We start from the raw sequence: 17,096 nt of genomic DNA on the forward strand, positions 1-17,096 counted from the left end.
GATGGAAAAACAACATAAAGCTAAATATTAGATTAACTAAGATTAAAATCATTTCTGAAGTATGTCTGTATACATGCATAATTTATACGTACCCGAAAAGAGATCAAGAAATATGCTGAAATATTATCAGTGTTAGCTGAGTGATAGGTTTCTCCATGATTTTTATTTTCACTTATGCTCTACAATTACTTCTTATAATATCATGTATTATTTCCCAAATTGAAGCAGCAGAGTAGATGTTAACATGAAAGCAGTCAGTCCTCCTTGGTTGAGTCCCCTGACCCCCACCATACTCAACTCTCCTATCACTTAGAGCTAAACTGCTAGGTGTTTCCCAGGCTTAGACCTTTAAAAAGAGCTTTCTCCTTATAATTCTTGTCTTTTCGAGGTAATCAGGGCCACTGTGGCTTTGAAAGGATATGTTTCTCCCCCAGTTATTAAGAAATTCAAGAAGAGGTCATTGATGTGGGAGTGAAGGGAATCAGTCTTACCATCTGCCCTCGGCACCCCTCAGCCAGGCTTCTGACTCCACTGTCTTCTCTAACCTCAGGGCCTTCCCAGCAAGTCCTGTTCCAGCAGTGAGTGAAATACCCAGTAATCTGCCAGGAGTTACCTCCCCATGTATGACCTGGTTAAAGAGAAGCTGTTTTATACTCACTGGCATCAACTTTCCAGTTCTGCAAGCTGACAAGTTTTAGGGTGACAGGAAAGAAATCTTTTAAAATACTTAAAAATAAAAGTCTCTTTCAGTTTTCCTAGTCTATGATTTCTAGGTCAAAGGAAAAACACAAAAAGGAGAAAAAAGTAAAATAAATCAACCAAGAACAGACAGCCCCTGGGCACATTTATACTCCATACCTATGGATGAAGGTAACTTATTTATGGAGCACTTTCCACATGTCACACTTGGTGCTAAAGACTTTCTTAACTCCATCCCGTGGAGTCCTCACATGAGCCTCTGTGAGGTAGGTCTGATTCCGCTGGTAGACAGGTCAGGTGTTTGAGGCCCAGAGAGGAGAAGCAATCTCCTGCAGTCACAGGACTTGGATTTGAACTCACATCTGTGGAGTCCAGAGCCTCTTAAAGAAACCTGTCGTTTTGCTGTCTACCCTTTGTGTTCTATTAGGATGTTCCTGCTTTATTAAAAGGTTACTTAGAAATGGAAGGCTTTTGTACATATGTCTTTAAGTATCTTTATTTGTCTTTGAATCTCCTAGCCCAGTTCCAAATCTTGTTTCCTCCCAGAATATCCCTTTAATCCTGTCCCATTTTTTTTTATAGAGTGGAAATAAGGTGTCAATCACTACTACCCCGTTTGAAAACACATCAATCAAAACGGGACCAGCCAGGAGAAACAGCTATAAGAGCCGGATGGTGAGGCGGAGCAAGAAATCTAAAAAGAAAGAAAGTCTAGAAAGGTTAGTTAAAGCAGTATTTTTGCGATTTTGGTATATACCTTGTTGGAGGAAAGTTACTCCTTACTTAACTTAAACACGTCTGTATGAGAAAGACCCACTGCTCTGTGAGAAATTTCATGCTGTGGTTCAGATATTTGTACATTAAAGTTCATATTCATAATAGCATTATTTTTCACAATGAAAAGATTTACAGAGTTATATTGTAGGAGAATTCAGATTGGTGTTTTGTTTTGTTTTGTTTTTTTGGTTTTTTTTGGTTTTTGTTTTTTGTTTTTTTACTGTGTGGGTACCATGAAAAGCCATTTACTGTTTCTTAAGCCTCTAGAATTCATTTCAGGTGAGTTGGATTTAAGGTGTTGGCTCTTCAGGCAGTTTTTAGCATTAAATCTACATTTAATAATAGCCTTTACATTACCTGAAAACATACAATTTTTTAAATGGCAGATATTTGGAAATAACTATATCTTAAAAGCATCCAAGTAAGCCTACAAGTAAAGAGGTTTTGTTTTACTGGCTGAAGATCTAACTGGGGTACACATTTACAATCTGGGAGGCACTGTGAGTGTTTTTGTGCTCTCTGCACACACTGGCAAGCTTCGTGTATGTGCTTGCCGGGGGGACATTTCTCCCTAGTCAGCTGTCTGGATGGGCTCCCTGCGTGATGTCCCAGCAGTATCCCTCCTTTGCCTACTTAGATCTAATGTGTCTGATTGTATTAAGAGGATTTTTAGTGATAGAAATGTGGGAAAATAAGCAAATGAAAAAAAGAATGCTTATTAATTCCAGGAAAGACAAAAGCATACAAGAAAGGAAGTGGAATCATGCTTTGCCTAGCCCAGCCGTGGACAGTATTTATAATATAAAAATAGAGAGGAAAAAAGACCACCCTTTTCTCTAACTGAAAGTTTTGGGTTAGTTGTAGAGGGAGGAATAGAAAAAGGGAAGTGTATTTGGTCAGAAGGCAGAAGGGTGCTTGGGGAGAAGCTTAATCCTCATCTTCTGTGCTGGGAAGTCAATAGATAGTTTCTAAAACTGAAAAACGAAAACATAGTATAAAGAGGTTCTGTAGCAATGTGCAGACAGAAGAAACAGCTCAAGGAGTAGAAAGTGATTTCTCAGCCAAGTGTGCCAAGGACAGAGTAGCAAGCACACTTGCTGTTCTTCATTATGAACTGTATAAGATGATGTCATTATTTAACCCAACTACATTTATTGCTTTGATTAAAATTAAACACACCAGTTCTGAGATGTGTAGTCTATTAGATATTAGATAAATGAGTGATTCCTAAATTTTTTTAATGTGTGCTTTGTATCTGGATTGTGCTTTAAGTTAGACAGAACACACTTTTTCCAAAGGGGTAGCAGTGTTTAAACGTGTGCTTAAGCTCACTGTGGGGGTGAGTGAGGCTTGCATAATGGCAAAGGTAAAAGAACTTTCTAGAGCCACTTGCATTTCTTAGCCGTCAGAAGCTCTTTTTTTTTTTTTTTTTTTTTATTGCTTTAAGATACGCTTTTTGAGCACTAAATACACATTTGCTTCTGCTGCAGCATAGCGTCTGGTGCCCTGCTGACACGATAAGCTTCGGTTCACCTTTCTTCACCTTTCTCGCTTTTTCTATGTTAATGTGTAGCCTGCATTGTCATTAGGAATTTTCAAGAGCCCACTGTGGTATAAGCACCGCAAACAGCCCCTTCTAGATAAAGCCACTGCCCAGCGTATCACCATTAAAGAATTCTATATCTAAGATAATGGTTTTTCTTTCAGAGATTTACTTGGTATTACCTCTTAATTAAATTGTGTTATTGAATCTGAGGGTACATGCTCAGAAGCTTTCAGGTCAAAAACACCCTCCTCATAAACCTGACAAAGAAATGAGTAAATGTCGCATGTGTTTTATATTTTTCCTTTTTTCTCAGCTCTGCCTGAAGTATTGGAGAATTGGGAGAGCTTCCACTGTATAATATCAAAGACTCTTCCTTTCTAAGTCACAAGGTTTTTAATTTGAAAGTGGGAACCTGCACCTTAGGGTAGGATCTGCCCCGGGACCGCTGTCCATGCTGCCGAGGTGTGAGCTGACTGCAGAGGTGTTGCACAGGGGACGGGGAGGCCCCAAGTGTAGAATCTAATCTGTTGTCTCCGGTTTTCACTCCAGGAGAAGATCCCTTTTCAAAAAACTAGCCAAGCAGCCTTCTCCTTTGCTCCACACCAGCCGAAGCTTCTCCTGCTTGAACCGGTCCCTGTCCTCAGGGGAGAGCCTCCCGGGTTCCCCCACGCACAGCTTGTCTCCCCGGTCGCCGACGCCCAGCTATCGCTCCACCCCCGACTTCCCATCAGGTGAGCTAGTCTCCTGGCCCACGCAGCAAGGGAGAGTTGAGAGGTGGTCAGAATCACCATGTGAGCTCCTGAGGGACAGGAGGCTTATTCCAGGTTAATGAAAGATGGTTGAGGGTGTAGATGGTAGTGAACAGGATTTATGGGGCCATCGTGAGATATGGTTGTTTAGAACATTAAGACAGGAAGTACTGGGTTGGACCCTGATGTGGGGAAGATGTATCTGAAAAGCATGTATTCATTAGAGTTAAATGCTGAGACAATTTGCTGACCTTTATCTAAGTTGATAGAAAAGAGTTTGGGTTGGAAGCATGGAAGGGAAAGGGAAGGAGTCCATTGCTCATGGCTTTCTGTTTTCTACCCACAGGTACTAATTCTTCCCAAAGCAGCTCCCCAAGCTCTAGTGCCCCCAATTCCCCAGCAGGGTCAGGACACATCCGACCCAGTACCCTTCATGGCCTGGCCCCCAAACTCAGCGGACAGCGCTACCGGTCGGGAAGGCGCAAGTCGGCTGGTAGCATCCCTCTCTCCCCACTGGCCAGGACCCCCTCTCCAACGCCACAGCCCACCTCCCCCCAGCGGTCACCATCCCCTCTGTTGGGACACTCGCTTGGCAATTCCAAGATCGCTCAAGCCTTCCCCAGCAAAATGCACTCCCCGCCCACCATCGTCAGACATATCGTGAGGCCAAAGAGCGCAGAGCCCCCAAGGTCCCCGTTGCTCAAGCGCGTGCAGTCGGAGGAGAAGCTCTCCCCCTCCTATGGCAGTGACAAAAAGCACCTGTGTTCCCGCAAGCACAGCCTGGAGGTGACCCAGGAGGAAGTGCAGCGGGAACAGCCTCAGCGGGAAGTGACCTTGCAGAGCTTGGAGGAGAACGTGTGTGACGCACCCTCACTCAGCCGCGCCAGGCCCGTTGAACAAGGCTGCCTGAAGCGCCCTGTCTCCCGGAAGCTGGGGAGGCAGGAGTCTGTGGACGAGCTGGACCGAGAGAAGCTGAAGGCCAAGGTGGTAGTGAAGAAACCGGATGGGTTCCTGGAGAAACAGGAACCCCAACAGAAATCCCATGGACTTGGTAGTGATTTAGAAAACCTCTCGACTTTGAGGCTGGAAGAAAGAGAGAAGAAAATATACCCAAAGGCTTTAGAAAGGTCAAACCATTTTGAAAACAAAGGGGCCTTGCAGGAGACCCAGTCCCTGGGCAGTCTGCTGAAGGGGGCTCTTCACAAGCAGGCCAGCGTTCGGGTCAGCGAGGGGGTGACCTCAGAAGGGGCAGCAACGGGCCATGTCCTGGCCCCCGGGGACCACAGCCAGGGCATCTGTGACTTCAAGCGCACCTCTGCTGCCAGCACCCTCCAGGACAGTCTCTGTCACTCCACAGACAGGTCTAGCTCCACGAAGGGGGAGAACGTGGAGAAGGCCTCCCAGGCCAAGGATTGTCTCCGATGTGAGAAGTTAGACAGCAAACTGGCCAACATCGATTACCTCCGAAAGAAAGTGTCCCTTGAAGACAAAGATGACAGCCCGTGCTCTGTGCTCAAGCCCAAGATGACCTCGAGTGCCCACGAAAGCCTGCCTGGGAACCCAGTCCGGGCTGTGGGTGGACAGCAGGAGGCCCTGCCAGCCTCTGAGAGCCGAGCATTCATCAGCAGTGCCCACCCGGCTCAGATCAGTGCTGCTGCTTTTGTCCCTCTCAAGGCCCTCGCTGGCCGGGTGGATGGTGGAGGGGAAAAGCCGGGCTTGGTCGCTCCTGAGTCACCTGTCCGCAAAAGTCCCTCTGAGTATAAGATGGAAGGTAGGTCCGTGTCCTGCCTGAAGCCAATTGAGGGCACTCTGGATATTGCGCTCCTGTCTGGACCTCAGGCCTCCAAGACAGAGCTGCCGTCCCCAGAGCCTGCACAGAGCCCCAGCCCAGCCAGTGATGTGGAGCCCTCTGTGCCACCAGCTCTCCCCAGCGGCGGGGGCATGAAGGGTGACACAGCAGGTCAGAGAGAGCCCTCCTCTGCCAGCTTCAGGATGAGTAAGTCCTACCTGCTGGAGTCCCGGTTCCCATCCTCTAGCCGGGCTCTTCAGAATTCACCAGCAGCTTCCTTGCCTGAGCCAGACATAAAGCGGGACAGGAAAGCTTCCCATGCTGCCAGGAGCCCAGTGACGGTCATGGAAAGCAATCCCCAGCAGAAGGAGGGGGGCCCCAGCAAACACCAAGACCACAGCCCCGACATTAAACTCCTCCCCTTCCTGGGGCAGAACCCCCACAGCACCGACCCATCCAGGTCCCGCAGCCTGCTGCCCCCTGAAAGTACCCCCTCGAGAGAGAAGCTGAGTGGGAGGGAATCCTCTGAAAGGGGCCCTTCCGCAGCCAGAGGCGAGCGGTCTGCTCTGAGGGTTGACTCTCAAAGAGACCCCTCCACCGAGCTGTGTCCTCCAGAAGCTGCTAAAACCCGTGATGATTCCAGAAACCTCCCCTCTGGGGGAAGGCCCCACCCTGACTGCTACACACAGCCCCACCCCACACAGAAAGCGTGGGGGTCTTGTGGCAAAGCAAGCCCCAGAGATGGCCGCGTGGAGGTGAGGCCTCTGGCGAGGGAGGACTCTCATTTGCCTTCAGCAGGGACTCTTGAGAAGGAGCTGGGCAGAGGAAGAGGTGGCACGGAGCCCCAGCCAGAAGCCCCTCCAGCCCAGCGTTCCCAGCCGCCACCCGGCCCTGAGAATGGGAGAGGAGACCTCCTCTCTGGTTTCCCCGTCTTGCCGAGAGACAGTCCCAAGGAGCTGGAAGGGAAGGAACAGCCTCCGCAGAAGCATGTCAGCGGTAGCTCTCAGCCAGTCCCAGTCACCAAAGAACTGCACGGCCTGGCGGCTCGGCCACACAGCAGCTCGCTGAGCCACGGCTCAGGCGGAGAGCCCGGGGGCAAGCCCTGTGCTGCAGAACCCGGCCCCGGCCTCCAGGGCCCTCCCAAGCCGACCACAGCGCACCGTGAAAGCAGCAGCCACAAGCCCAGGCCTGGCCCTGACCCGAGCCCTCCAAAGTCGAAGCACCCAGACAGGGCCCTCTCCTCCCAGAAGCTAAGCAGTGGTCCTGCAGTGGGCAGAGAGCCTGGTTCTCAGCCCCCTGCTGGCCCCAGCCGAGAGGGGAAGGGCTGCAGCAAGAGCATCTCGGATGCGTTCCCTGCCCTCCCAGGTTCCCAGAACACAGTTAGCGATGCGATGGGCCAGGGAGGAGGTGGACCCTCAGTCCCACTGCAGGCCGAAGGGGGTCTTCTAGACACCAGGCTGAAACCCGCCAGTTTGGGGCATCCCCCGGAAGGGCTAGAGAAGCCCACGCTCCTGCCATGGCAGAGACGCCCAGGAGTAGATGAGTTGGTAGACCAGAAACCCGCCACTGTCAGTGAAAAGCAAAACCTGTCTCCAAAGCACCCCAAACCATCCACTGTGAAAGACTGCCCACCTCTGTGCAAACAGACAGACGTGAGTCCAAGTTCACTGGCCACCACTACCACTGACAGGAAGTCTGAGGGCAAGAAATGCACTGAAGCACTTTATGTCGCCACAGAGAGTGGGAAGCCTGAGGCCAGCCTTCCCCTGGCATCTAGCGAGGCCAGGCCAAAAGGCACAGAGAGGCCAGCAGCTGCTGTTGGGAAGGGCTTGTCAGAGGCCAAGGGGAAAGGGCTGAGTGCCCAGAAGCCGCTGAATGAGGCAGGCAAGCCCAGTGGCATGAAGCGGTCACCCTCGGCCACTGGGCAGAGCTCTTTGCGATCCACTGCCCTCCCGGAGAAGTCTCTGAGTTACTCTTCCAGCTTTCCTGAAGCCAGACCGGGGGCGCGAGAGGCCACCACGAGTGGCAGTGACGCGTCTTCCACCAAGGCTGGCGGGGCTGCGGCTAAGGCCCTGCCTGGGGGGGATGGCAGAACCCACATGACCAAGAGTGACTCCTTGCCATCTTTTCGGAGCCCCACCGTCACTCTGGAATTGCACCACCCTGGCCCGAGTGTGGTGGGGGGTGCCGGCCACCGGGACAGGGCCCTGTCAGTAACTGCCACCGCAGGAGAAACCAAAGGGAAAGAGCCTGTCCCAACCCAGCCCCCTCAGACTCGGAAACAGAACCCAGGCAGAGAAGTCACCAAGGCGTCCCCAGCTCCAAACCCTGACCGGCCCATCACCCTTTCTTCTGAGAAGGACTTTGTGGTCCGGCAGAGGCGGGGGAAAGAGAGTGTGCGTAGCAGCCCTCACAAAAAGGCCTCGTAGTGGGGCAAGCCCCAGGCCAGACTAGGGAGACCCGACCTGAATGTGTACCTGAGTCTTGACTACCTTTCGAAACCAGCACTGTGTGGCAACGCCCGCCGGGCAGAGCCTGGTGCCTCACTGCGGATGGACTGGGAGAGGGAGAGAAAGTCGGAAAGAAAGAGGGGACCTTCTTCCAATTGCCTTCCCGATCGTTACCGGTAAAACTGTTACCAGATAGTGTTTGTACAAACAACAACAATGGAATAAACTTTACAGTTGAGGGTTGCTGAGGAAAAAGATTTTCTCTGTAAATACCTAGCAATGTGTTTGGTTTGGGACTGAGAGTCGGTACCTTGCTGCTGTGATTGCGTTGTTTACCACAGCTTTGTTTTGTTTGTTTTTTTTTTTCCCCAGTTAAGATTTTTGCTTTACCACTTATCATAATGTAGTAATGAAGCAAAACGGTTAAAAATGGGTGTATTAAAAAGTAGAGCTACGCTCCTATTCGTGTACATATGCACCCACCCACATGTTTTGGTCTGTGGTTTAAGAGAATATTTCAAGACTACATTTTTCTAAGTTAAAGCATTCTAAGTAGAGTTAAAGGTGGAAGAAAGTCCTAGATACAGTAGATCGTGAGTTTTTGTGTGTACTTTTCAGGGGAGATTTTGGTAGTACTGTATCTGGCTACCTGTGTTTCCAGATCCGAAAGCAAGAACTACTCTAATCACCGCATTTGGAAGCTTTCCTCCGTTAGGAATGGCCGGAACCAAGGGAGCTAACCATTGTCACTGCACAGCCATTAGTGGACGTTCTGATCCTGGGTCCAACTGTCTGAAAGGCCAGTTGTCCTTGTCTGTGAGTGTGTGTGTAGGGTCTTCACCCTCGCTGGAGTGTGGGCTATAAACACACGTCAACTTTATTGCTCTTACTTTCCCTTCTTTTTCTTTCCATGCTCTTAAACTCAGGCCTTTATGCTATGAGTCACTAGTCCAAGAAGCACACATTTCATAGGACTTTTGCACCAGCCCTGCTCTTGAACAAAAAGGAAAATTACTGGCTGCACACGAATCTGACAGTGCTTAAATCGAGTAAGAAGGATCAGGCATTGGAAGAGGTTTTAAATTTTGCTTTTTTCGAGGGGAAAAAGGGGGTGGATTTTGGCATCATAGCATATATATTAATGAATAATCAGGACATCAGATACATTTTAATACATAGCTGGGGCCTTATGTTGTAGATGAAGCTTGCTGTTTTTAGCAAGTTCCTGGGTTTCACATTCATTTCTGATGCATCGAGTAGCTCCATACATTACATAACACAATCTCTTTATTTGTATGCAAAAAAAAAAAAAATAAATACTGTATTAATAAAGAGCAGCATTTTTTTAATAAAAAAAAAAAAAAGACCCGGTGGAGCTATTTGGTGCTTGAATGTGTCCTTTTTACTTTTGCTAAGCCTTATTTAAATTTTGTATACCATGGAATATGTAGAATTTGTCAAATCATTTTAGTGCTGAGGGGGTTTTTGTTTGTTTTCGTTGCAGTTGTCCTGGTGGCTTGTTTTATATTGTAAGACGACACTTGCTGACATAAGTACTAAAGGCACTAAGAGAAAATACACACAGATAAGTCTTTATAAGATGTTTGGGATCCATAGCAGGATTTTTGTTCTGTTTTGTTCTTCAAGAGAAAAAAATATTACCAATAAATACTAATTCGGCACCCAAACCCCCTCGGATGTCTTAGTATCTTCAAGCTATAAAATTGTTCCTCTAAGCACAGCCTCTGGATTATAAATTATTTAGTGAGGCTGTAAACCCTGCTCCAAAAACAAAGGCATAACTTAACTGACTGCTTGGTTGTCCTTCATTGTACAATGAGATGGCAATGGAAAAAAATAAATAAAAGTAAAAAGTCTCCTTGCCCCTGATTTTTTTTCCCCCACGTAGTTTCAGCTCTTCCCCATCGCTCTGTCGTGAAATTGTAGAAGAAATAAGTATTGTAAAAGAACTCAAATGGGTTTCCAAAGTGGTCTCAACATTTATAATTCATATCTGTGTTTGGTGGTTGTCATAACCCAGTCTTCTGTATCCAGACACCTCGACAGATGTATCGGGGAGGTAGTTCATGGTTTACAGCCTTTGCTTTTTAACTGTCCAGTTTCCTTTAAAGCACAACTAGCTGCTCGTTTACAAATGATATTTTTATGTATATTTTGTATAGTGTATTATCATTTTTGCCAAATATGTTTTTGCATTTTGGATGAGTAAAGAGTACTTCAGGTTGCATTCATGTAATACCTGTTTGTTGTTGTAAACCTCTCCAGTCAGCTGGTAGGAATTCTCCTGTGTTCTCTCCAGTCAGTCTCCTGTGATTGTAAGATGTGCTCCTCGGTAGAACTCCCAGCTGTAGGTTGACCAGCTTCAAAGTCTGTTAGGATCTGTGCAATAAAGTGTTTGCAGTCTTATTTTCTCTAAGAAGTTCCCTATGGATGTCCTAATTGTTGTATATTGAACAAATATTTATACTTATGCAGTTGCATAACATTGAAATAAAAATTTAGCATGAAAAGATAATGACTAACATGTTCTTTCCTTATGTGTATACATAGATCCCTAAAATGTTACTGAATATAACTGTATATTATGGGAAGTATGCAGCTTTACAGATGGCTTTTTATGGAGGGGAATGGTTTACTAATTTTTTTTAATTTTATTTATTTGAGGAGGGGGAGAGAGCAAGAACAAATAGGCAGAGAGGCAGAGGGAGGGGGAGATGCAGACTCCCCACTGAGCAGGAGCCTAATGCAGGACTTGATCCCAGGACCCTGAGATTATGACCTGAGCCAAAAGCAGACATTTAACTGACTGAGCCACCCAGGTGCCCCTAATTTTTTTTTTTCTTTTACTTACACAAATGCTTTCTTCTTAAAGATTAAGTCTTCCTATAACGCCTTCCTATGTTTTCTACCAACCTTATTCCTTGCCTGCAGAACTTGACACCTTCCACACCACAGTCACTGTCTCCATACAGTCTCCTTCTCAGGGACACCAGCTCCTTCAGTTCTCCAGAAACCTTCCTCCATCAATTGCATTTTGCCCTGTCTTCGTTCATTCTCTCTCTTCCTTTCTCCCTTTTTATAATCAAAGCCATTGAAACCACCAGAAATGAAAGAAGCAGCCTAACATTTATTGTATATTTAGGTGTGTGTGTGCATGCATAGTGCTGGGCAAGATACTTTTCATCTTCCATGTCATTTGAGCCCCAACCCAGATGGTAGCAGCATCCCTATTTTACAGATGAGGAAATAGCCCCAGATGGATGATGTCATTCACTTAATATACACGCTGTGAAGAGAGTCTATATTAGCATCCAGGTTTTTTGTTTTGTTTTTGTTTTTTTTTTTCCTGGCTCTAAAGCTGTCTACCTTTCTAAACATCTCCAGATGTCATGTGGTTGCATTCAGGTCTGGGCCCCTCTGTGAATGCTCGAAGCCATCTCATTGTCTCTTAACATGCAGAAAAATCATACAGGGCAAAATTACATGTTTGGTAATTGGTGGGAGACCTCAAGCCAAGGCAGCTAATCATTCTCTGTAATAGGGCTCCTTGATTAATTCTAATGAGTCAGTTGGCAATTTCCCATCTAGCATTTTCGGTTCGTAACACAAATGTAACATGAAGAAGTATAGCTTAATCTTAACTACAGAAATCTGCTTCCTTCCATACAGGCCAGTAATGAAGCAACTCAAGGGTAGGGCAGCTCTCTAAATTTTAATTTCCCACCTACCAATATGGTTTTAACCCATTCTAAAAGCAGTGATTTGTGTTAGTCCTCTTTTTTTCTAGGTCTGTGCCCATGAATATTCTCCACATCTTGTCTATCTACAAAAGCTAGAAATGACCGTGCCTTTGTTGAACCTCGGGTTCATTACTTTTTGCCTATTGAAAGTCAGTCAGTCTGGCTGAGATTCAAGTTCTCTGGCAGTTCAGACTCCTTGGGCCACAGGCTGGGATCTTCGCACCAGTCCTCAAGGAAAAACACACAACAACATCCCACTGATTTCTGGAACCATGCCTTCCAAAAGCCCCCAAACTTGACTTCCCTTTGTCCTCCATGATGTGCCAGTCAAGCCTGTTCTGATGTTGAGAAAAGAAAGATCTGCTGTCTATGATTGCTAGGTCTTGCCGCACACAGCTTTGCAGAACGTCTATTACCACGGTGCAGCTGAAAGCCTGTAACAAATGCTCAGCTCCTGTTTCATTAACACTGCTTGGAGACGGCTGTCAGTAGCCAGGACGTGAAGAATGAAGATGTTCGTGGGGCCTGAAGCAAGCGTGTTGCGTTGACTGGGGTTTCATATGTCAGCCTGCCAACACCATAACCTCCAGCCCTAACCTGCCTAAATAAAAATCCTTTGCCTGAAAATTCTGTCCCTCTGGAATACATACACCATGTTACACAGTGCCATGAAGTGCTGTTCCCAGGCTGGAGACAGATTGACTCTTTGGGGGACTAGGGTGATTCCTGCAGATACCTGCCCACATCCTTCAGGGTGGTGCTGGCCTGTAGTGCGAGCCCCGGCTCCTCAGCCCCCTGCTCCATCCACGCGGGCATCCTTAGAACAACTATGGCTCCCTGACCTCATGGAAACACATAGAGCCTTAGGAAAAGGCAGCTTCATTTTCCAGTTCCTGTAAATTGTCACAACCAGTGACCTCTCTATTCTTCTTGCCCTTGTTTGTAGAAACAAAAGAAGTCTTTCTTCAATGACAAAACTTTTCCATGCCTAACATGGTCATAGGAGCAGATTCGAAGTACAGAGATGAAGAAAAAGGAATTGCTGTGATCCCACCAGGTGTTCTGTCATTCTTCAATTTATATAGGTTTTTAATTTTTTTCAAAAAACTTAAGTAACAGAGGACATGATGTTGGCCGACCTCCCTGGATGAGTATTAAATCACAAATATATTTCAATATCTATAAATACGCTTCTGCAGTATTGTTCACAATGGCTGCGTGGCATTTCATTTTATGGATGTGCTGTATTGCTTTCCTTCATGGCAGGGAGCCTCAGAGGCAGACGCTTGGGGTCGTCTTGCTCTCCAGTTCTCAGCCAGTTTATGCCAGAGTTCATTGACTCTATCCCTACACTTCTTTTCACCCACTAGGCAGCCATGTGAATTAACTGGTTTATCTTCTTGTGTTCTTACAAAAACAGGTATGGTTTTGTATCCATGTATTTTTTTTTTTATTTTTTCAATTTATTTTCAGAAAAACAGTATTCATTATTTTTTCACCACACCCAGTGCTCCATGCAATCCATGCCCTCTCTAATACCCACCACCCCCAACCTCCCACCCCCCACCACTTCAAACCCCTCAGATTGTTTTTCAGAGTCCATAGTCTCTCGTGATTCACCTCCCCTTCCAATTTACGCCAACTCCCTTCTCCTCTCTAACACCCCTTGCCCTCCATGTTATTTGTTATGCTCCACAAATAAGTGAAACCATATGATAATTGACTCTCTCTGCTTGACTTATTTCACTCAGCATAATCTCTTCCAGTCCCGTCCATGTTGCTGCAAAAGTTGGGTATTCATCCTTTCTGATGGAGGCATAATACTCCATAGTGTATATGGACTATATCTTTCTTTCTTTTTTTTTTTTAATGGTTTTTTTTTTTTTTAAGATTTTATTTATTTGTCAGAGAGAGAGAGGGAGAGTGAGCGAGCACAAGCAGACAGAATGGCAGGCAAGACAGAGGGAGAAGCAGGCTCCCTGCCGAGCAAGGAGCCTGATGTGAGACTCGATCCCCGGACGCTGGGATCATGACCTGAGCCGAAGGCAGCTGCTTAACCAACTGAGCCACCCAGGCATCCCTGGACTATATCTTTCTTATCCATTCGTCTGTTGAAGGGCATCTTGGTTCTTTCCATAGTTTGGCGACCGTGGTCATTGCTGCTATAAACATTGGGGTACAGATGGCCCTTCTTTTCACAACATCTGTATCCTTGGGGTAAATACCCAGGAGTGCAATTGCAGGGTCATAGGGAAGCTCTATTTTTAATTTCTTGAGGAATCTCCACACTGTTCTCCAAAGAGGCTGCACCAACTTGCATTCCCACCCACAGTGTAAGAGGGTTCCCCTTTCTCCACATCCTCTCCAACACATGTTGTTTCCTGTTTTGTTAATTTTGGCCATTCTAAGGTATCCATGTATTTTTAATGTCTAAAAATGATTGTGTTAATGTGTCATTTGGGCTTTTTTTTTTCCCCTATCAAGCTCTCTGTTTGGTTCACAAACTGGCTCCTGTCCCAGAAGAGGAAGGAGAGGCAGAAGGAAGAGGCAGGTCAGTCCAGGTTGGTAGGTGGCAGGTTTAATAAACAAGGAAACTTGCATATGAGGCTTGTGTTGGGTGACCACAGACAGGTAGATCTCTGCATCCATGTGCCAGAATCTTTCAAGTTTATACAGACCTCTTAATAGGGTTCAGGTACATGTACCATCCAGATCAACAGCACGTGGCTCCCTGCAGACTGCTCCTTCAAACAGCTCGCATTGTGGGAATGGGGGTAGAATGTCCATTCCAAGAATGGGAGGGCGTGTGTAGCCTCTGATGGTGCAGGTCCAGCTCATGGGTCAACCAGTAGTCATGTCCTATGGATGACCTCCTCTGACACGGTGTGTTTAATGTTCCAATACACAGCCATAGCTATATATAACCCACTGTTCCCGATGACTGTATAATACCCATGGTGGGAATCTTCCACATGTACCTACCCATTCTCCTGGTAATGAACACTCACACTGCTTTGAAGATCCTCATCCATAAATAATGCCACACTAAATATTGTGGAAATGTGAGATTTTCTTGGGAAATACACCCTCGCAGAACGTGTGGGTCACATATTTAACTTGACTAATTGTTGTCACAGGGTTCTTGAATGGCTTCACCCATCTATGTCCATAAGCATGCACATAGTCCCTATAACCCCACATCCCTACCGATGCTATTATTCAGCTCTTTCTTTTTGCTTGACTAATAGATATAAACCTTTATCTCCTTTTAAGTTGTATTCCTCCAACTCCTAGTCATACCAACAAGTTTCCAATGTTCCTATCCCACCCAAGAATGTAGAACATCTCCCAGTTTGTTCACATCATCTGACTTATTAAGTCATTTATCTATTATTGAATATTTAGGTTGTTTCCAAAGATCAGAGAAAGCTAAAAAGGGAGACCCAAGGTGGCCCTTGTCCTCTGCCAACTTTTGTGGGATCTAATGCCTTGTCTTGAACAGTCACATGCTTAGAGAATATCTCAACTTGGGGAGATGAGAGTTCAGTGAAATTCCCTGTTTAATTTTTCGTGAACAGTAATGACTTTTTAAAATAATCCGTAGATTAGTTCTTTCTTTTCTCAAGACCAGCATTATTCAATAAATGATGTCATACTGTAAGTAGAAGGGATGGAATGGGAGTGCGGGTGGAGGGTCGTAAGGGGAGCACCAGAGTTTAGCAACAGAGTCTTGTGGCCTGGCAATTGTAGCAAGAGAATAATAGGCTGCATGCCCTGGGATGTCTCGCTCTTGGGTTTGAAGGCTCCTTAGTCCCTTATTCCCATTATTGAACATTGAGCAGTTCTTCAATTCATTTGATTCATGGAGCCTAACATGTGACTCAGCTCTATATTGATGAATGTAAGATTAGGGAAGGATATTTTGCATGCGTGAAATCATTTGGCTTAGAGACTAGAGCCAAACCCAGTCTAGCACAATTCCAACATCTAGGGGTTAGGCAGAGGAATTTGTTTGGTAAGTAATCCCCCAGATGATTCTGGCCATAAACCAGTATCTGGGAGCCACACCTGGCTGGTCCATTCTTTGAAGCCTTCAAGCTAACCTCACCTTCTCCCTATGAAACATTCTAACTCTTAACTTTCGAGGCAATTGATTCTGGTTAAACACCCAGGATCCCCAGCTGTGACTTGCTTAGAACTCATAACATTCCTTCTTGCTATGTCTCAAGCTAACTTTTTCTTCAGCATTCAAGCGAGAAAACCATGGCAGCTGCCCCATTTGCATCTTATACAAAAAATATTTAAAAGCCATTTATCTCATACTTTGTAAAGTTCAAAACTGCAAATGATACTTAGTGAGGAATTGGCTGAGTAGGAATGAGATGAGAGTTTCCTGCCTGGGAATTCTACAGATACTGCCTGTGTTTGGGTCTGTGCTGTGTTTGGTTAGCAATGATGGCCCCTGGCTCACGGGAAAGGTATAATTTGCCACCAGACGGTGGGAGTTGCAGCTCACACAAAGAGTCCTCTGTGATGGAGGCCAGTCAGCTTTTATGGACTTCAATGCTATTTGCTTCAGTACACTTTGAAATGCAGGGTCAGCTCACTGAGCTACAACATGCAATAATAACACATTTTTATAGGAGTAGCTTGTCAGAGCGGTAACAACATGCGATACATAAAACCAATAAACACACCATGTCTTCAGATTCTATCCTAGTAACCAGGATAAAGCAATAAAATTGACAGCAGCTATCAAAAAAAGCTCCCTTTCTGACTTTGCAGGGTGAATTTACTGTTGCTTAAAACAGAGGAACTGTCACAAAGCCTTAGATCAGCGTGCGGTTATGGAATAGCAAGTTGCATGACACGGAAGGGGCGCGTGCCTGATTTAGATGAAAGCAAGATGGGCAATTACATTTTGCTGGGCCTTAGGACCCCACTGTCTTTCATGTGATGCCATGTGCATCACGGATATCCCAAACAGAATATTATGTTTTTGTTCTTCCACATGAACTACTGTGGAGGACAGTGTGGCTACGGAGTGGTAAGTCAGTAGTTAACATTTTGTGTCTTCAGCTTAAATCCTGGAGAACCTGAATTTGCTAGAATGCACAGGGAACTCAGTGGCTTGGTTCTGTCTTAGACTGGATTCAGAGAGCCTGGACTTCCATACTCTGTTATGGATGAAGGGAGGAAGGAAAGCATGAAACCAGCAAAGAAGGAAGGAAGCAAAGTGAGGGGAGGAGAGCAGGAAAGAAGGTAAGGAACCCCAAGGAAAGAAAAAGGAAAGAGAAAGAGAGAAGGGAGAGAGGGAGGAAACAG

The 17,096-nt window shown here is 46.0% G+C and overlaps 1 protein-coding gene across 9 annotated transcripts in view; it reads left to right on the forward strand.

Moving 5' to 3' along the window:
* Positions 1 to 8,402, forward strand: part of MAST4 (microtubule associated serine/threonine kinase family member 4) — a 554,271-nt gene extending 545,869 nt beyond the window's left edge. For all 9 annotated transcript variants that reach the window (XM_059417990.1, XM_059417992.1, XM_059417991.1 and 6 more), the window contains 3 exons: positions 1,282 to 1,418; positions 3,572 to 3,753; positions 4,118 to 8,402. In XM_059417990.1, the coding sequence (XP_059273973.1) occupies positions 1,282 to 1,418; positions 3,572 to 3,753; positions 4,118 to 7,989 (4,191 nt within the window). In that variant the 3' untranslated portion in view covers positions 7,990 to 8,402. The remainder of the gene's footprint in view (positions 1 to 1,281; positions 1,419 to 3,571; positions 3,754 to 4,117) is intronic.
* The last annotated feature ends 8,694 nt before the right edge of the window (positions 8,403 to 17,096 follow it).

Source organism: Mustela nigripes, chromosome 12 (genome assembly GCF_022355385.1).
Source record: "Mustela nigripes isolate SB6536 chromosome 12, MUSNIG.SB6536, whole genome shotgun sequence".
In the NCBI taxonomy this organism is placed as follows: Eukaryota; Metazoa; Chordata; class Mammalia; order Carnivora; family Mustelidae; genus Mustela; species Mustela nigripes.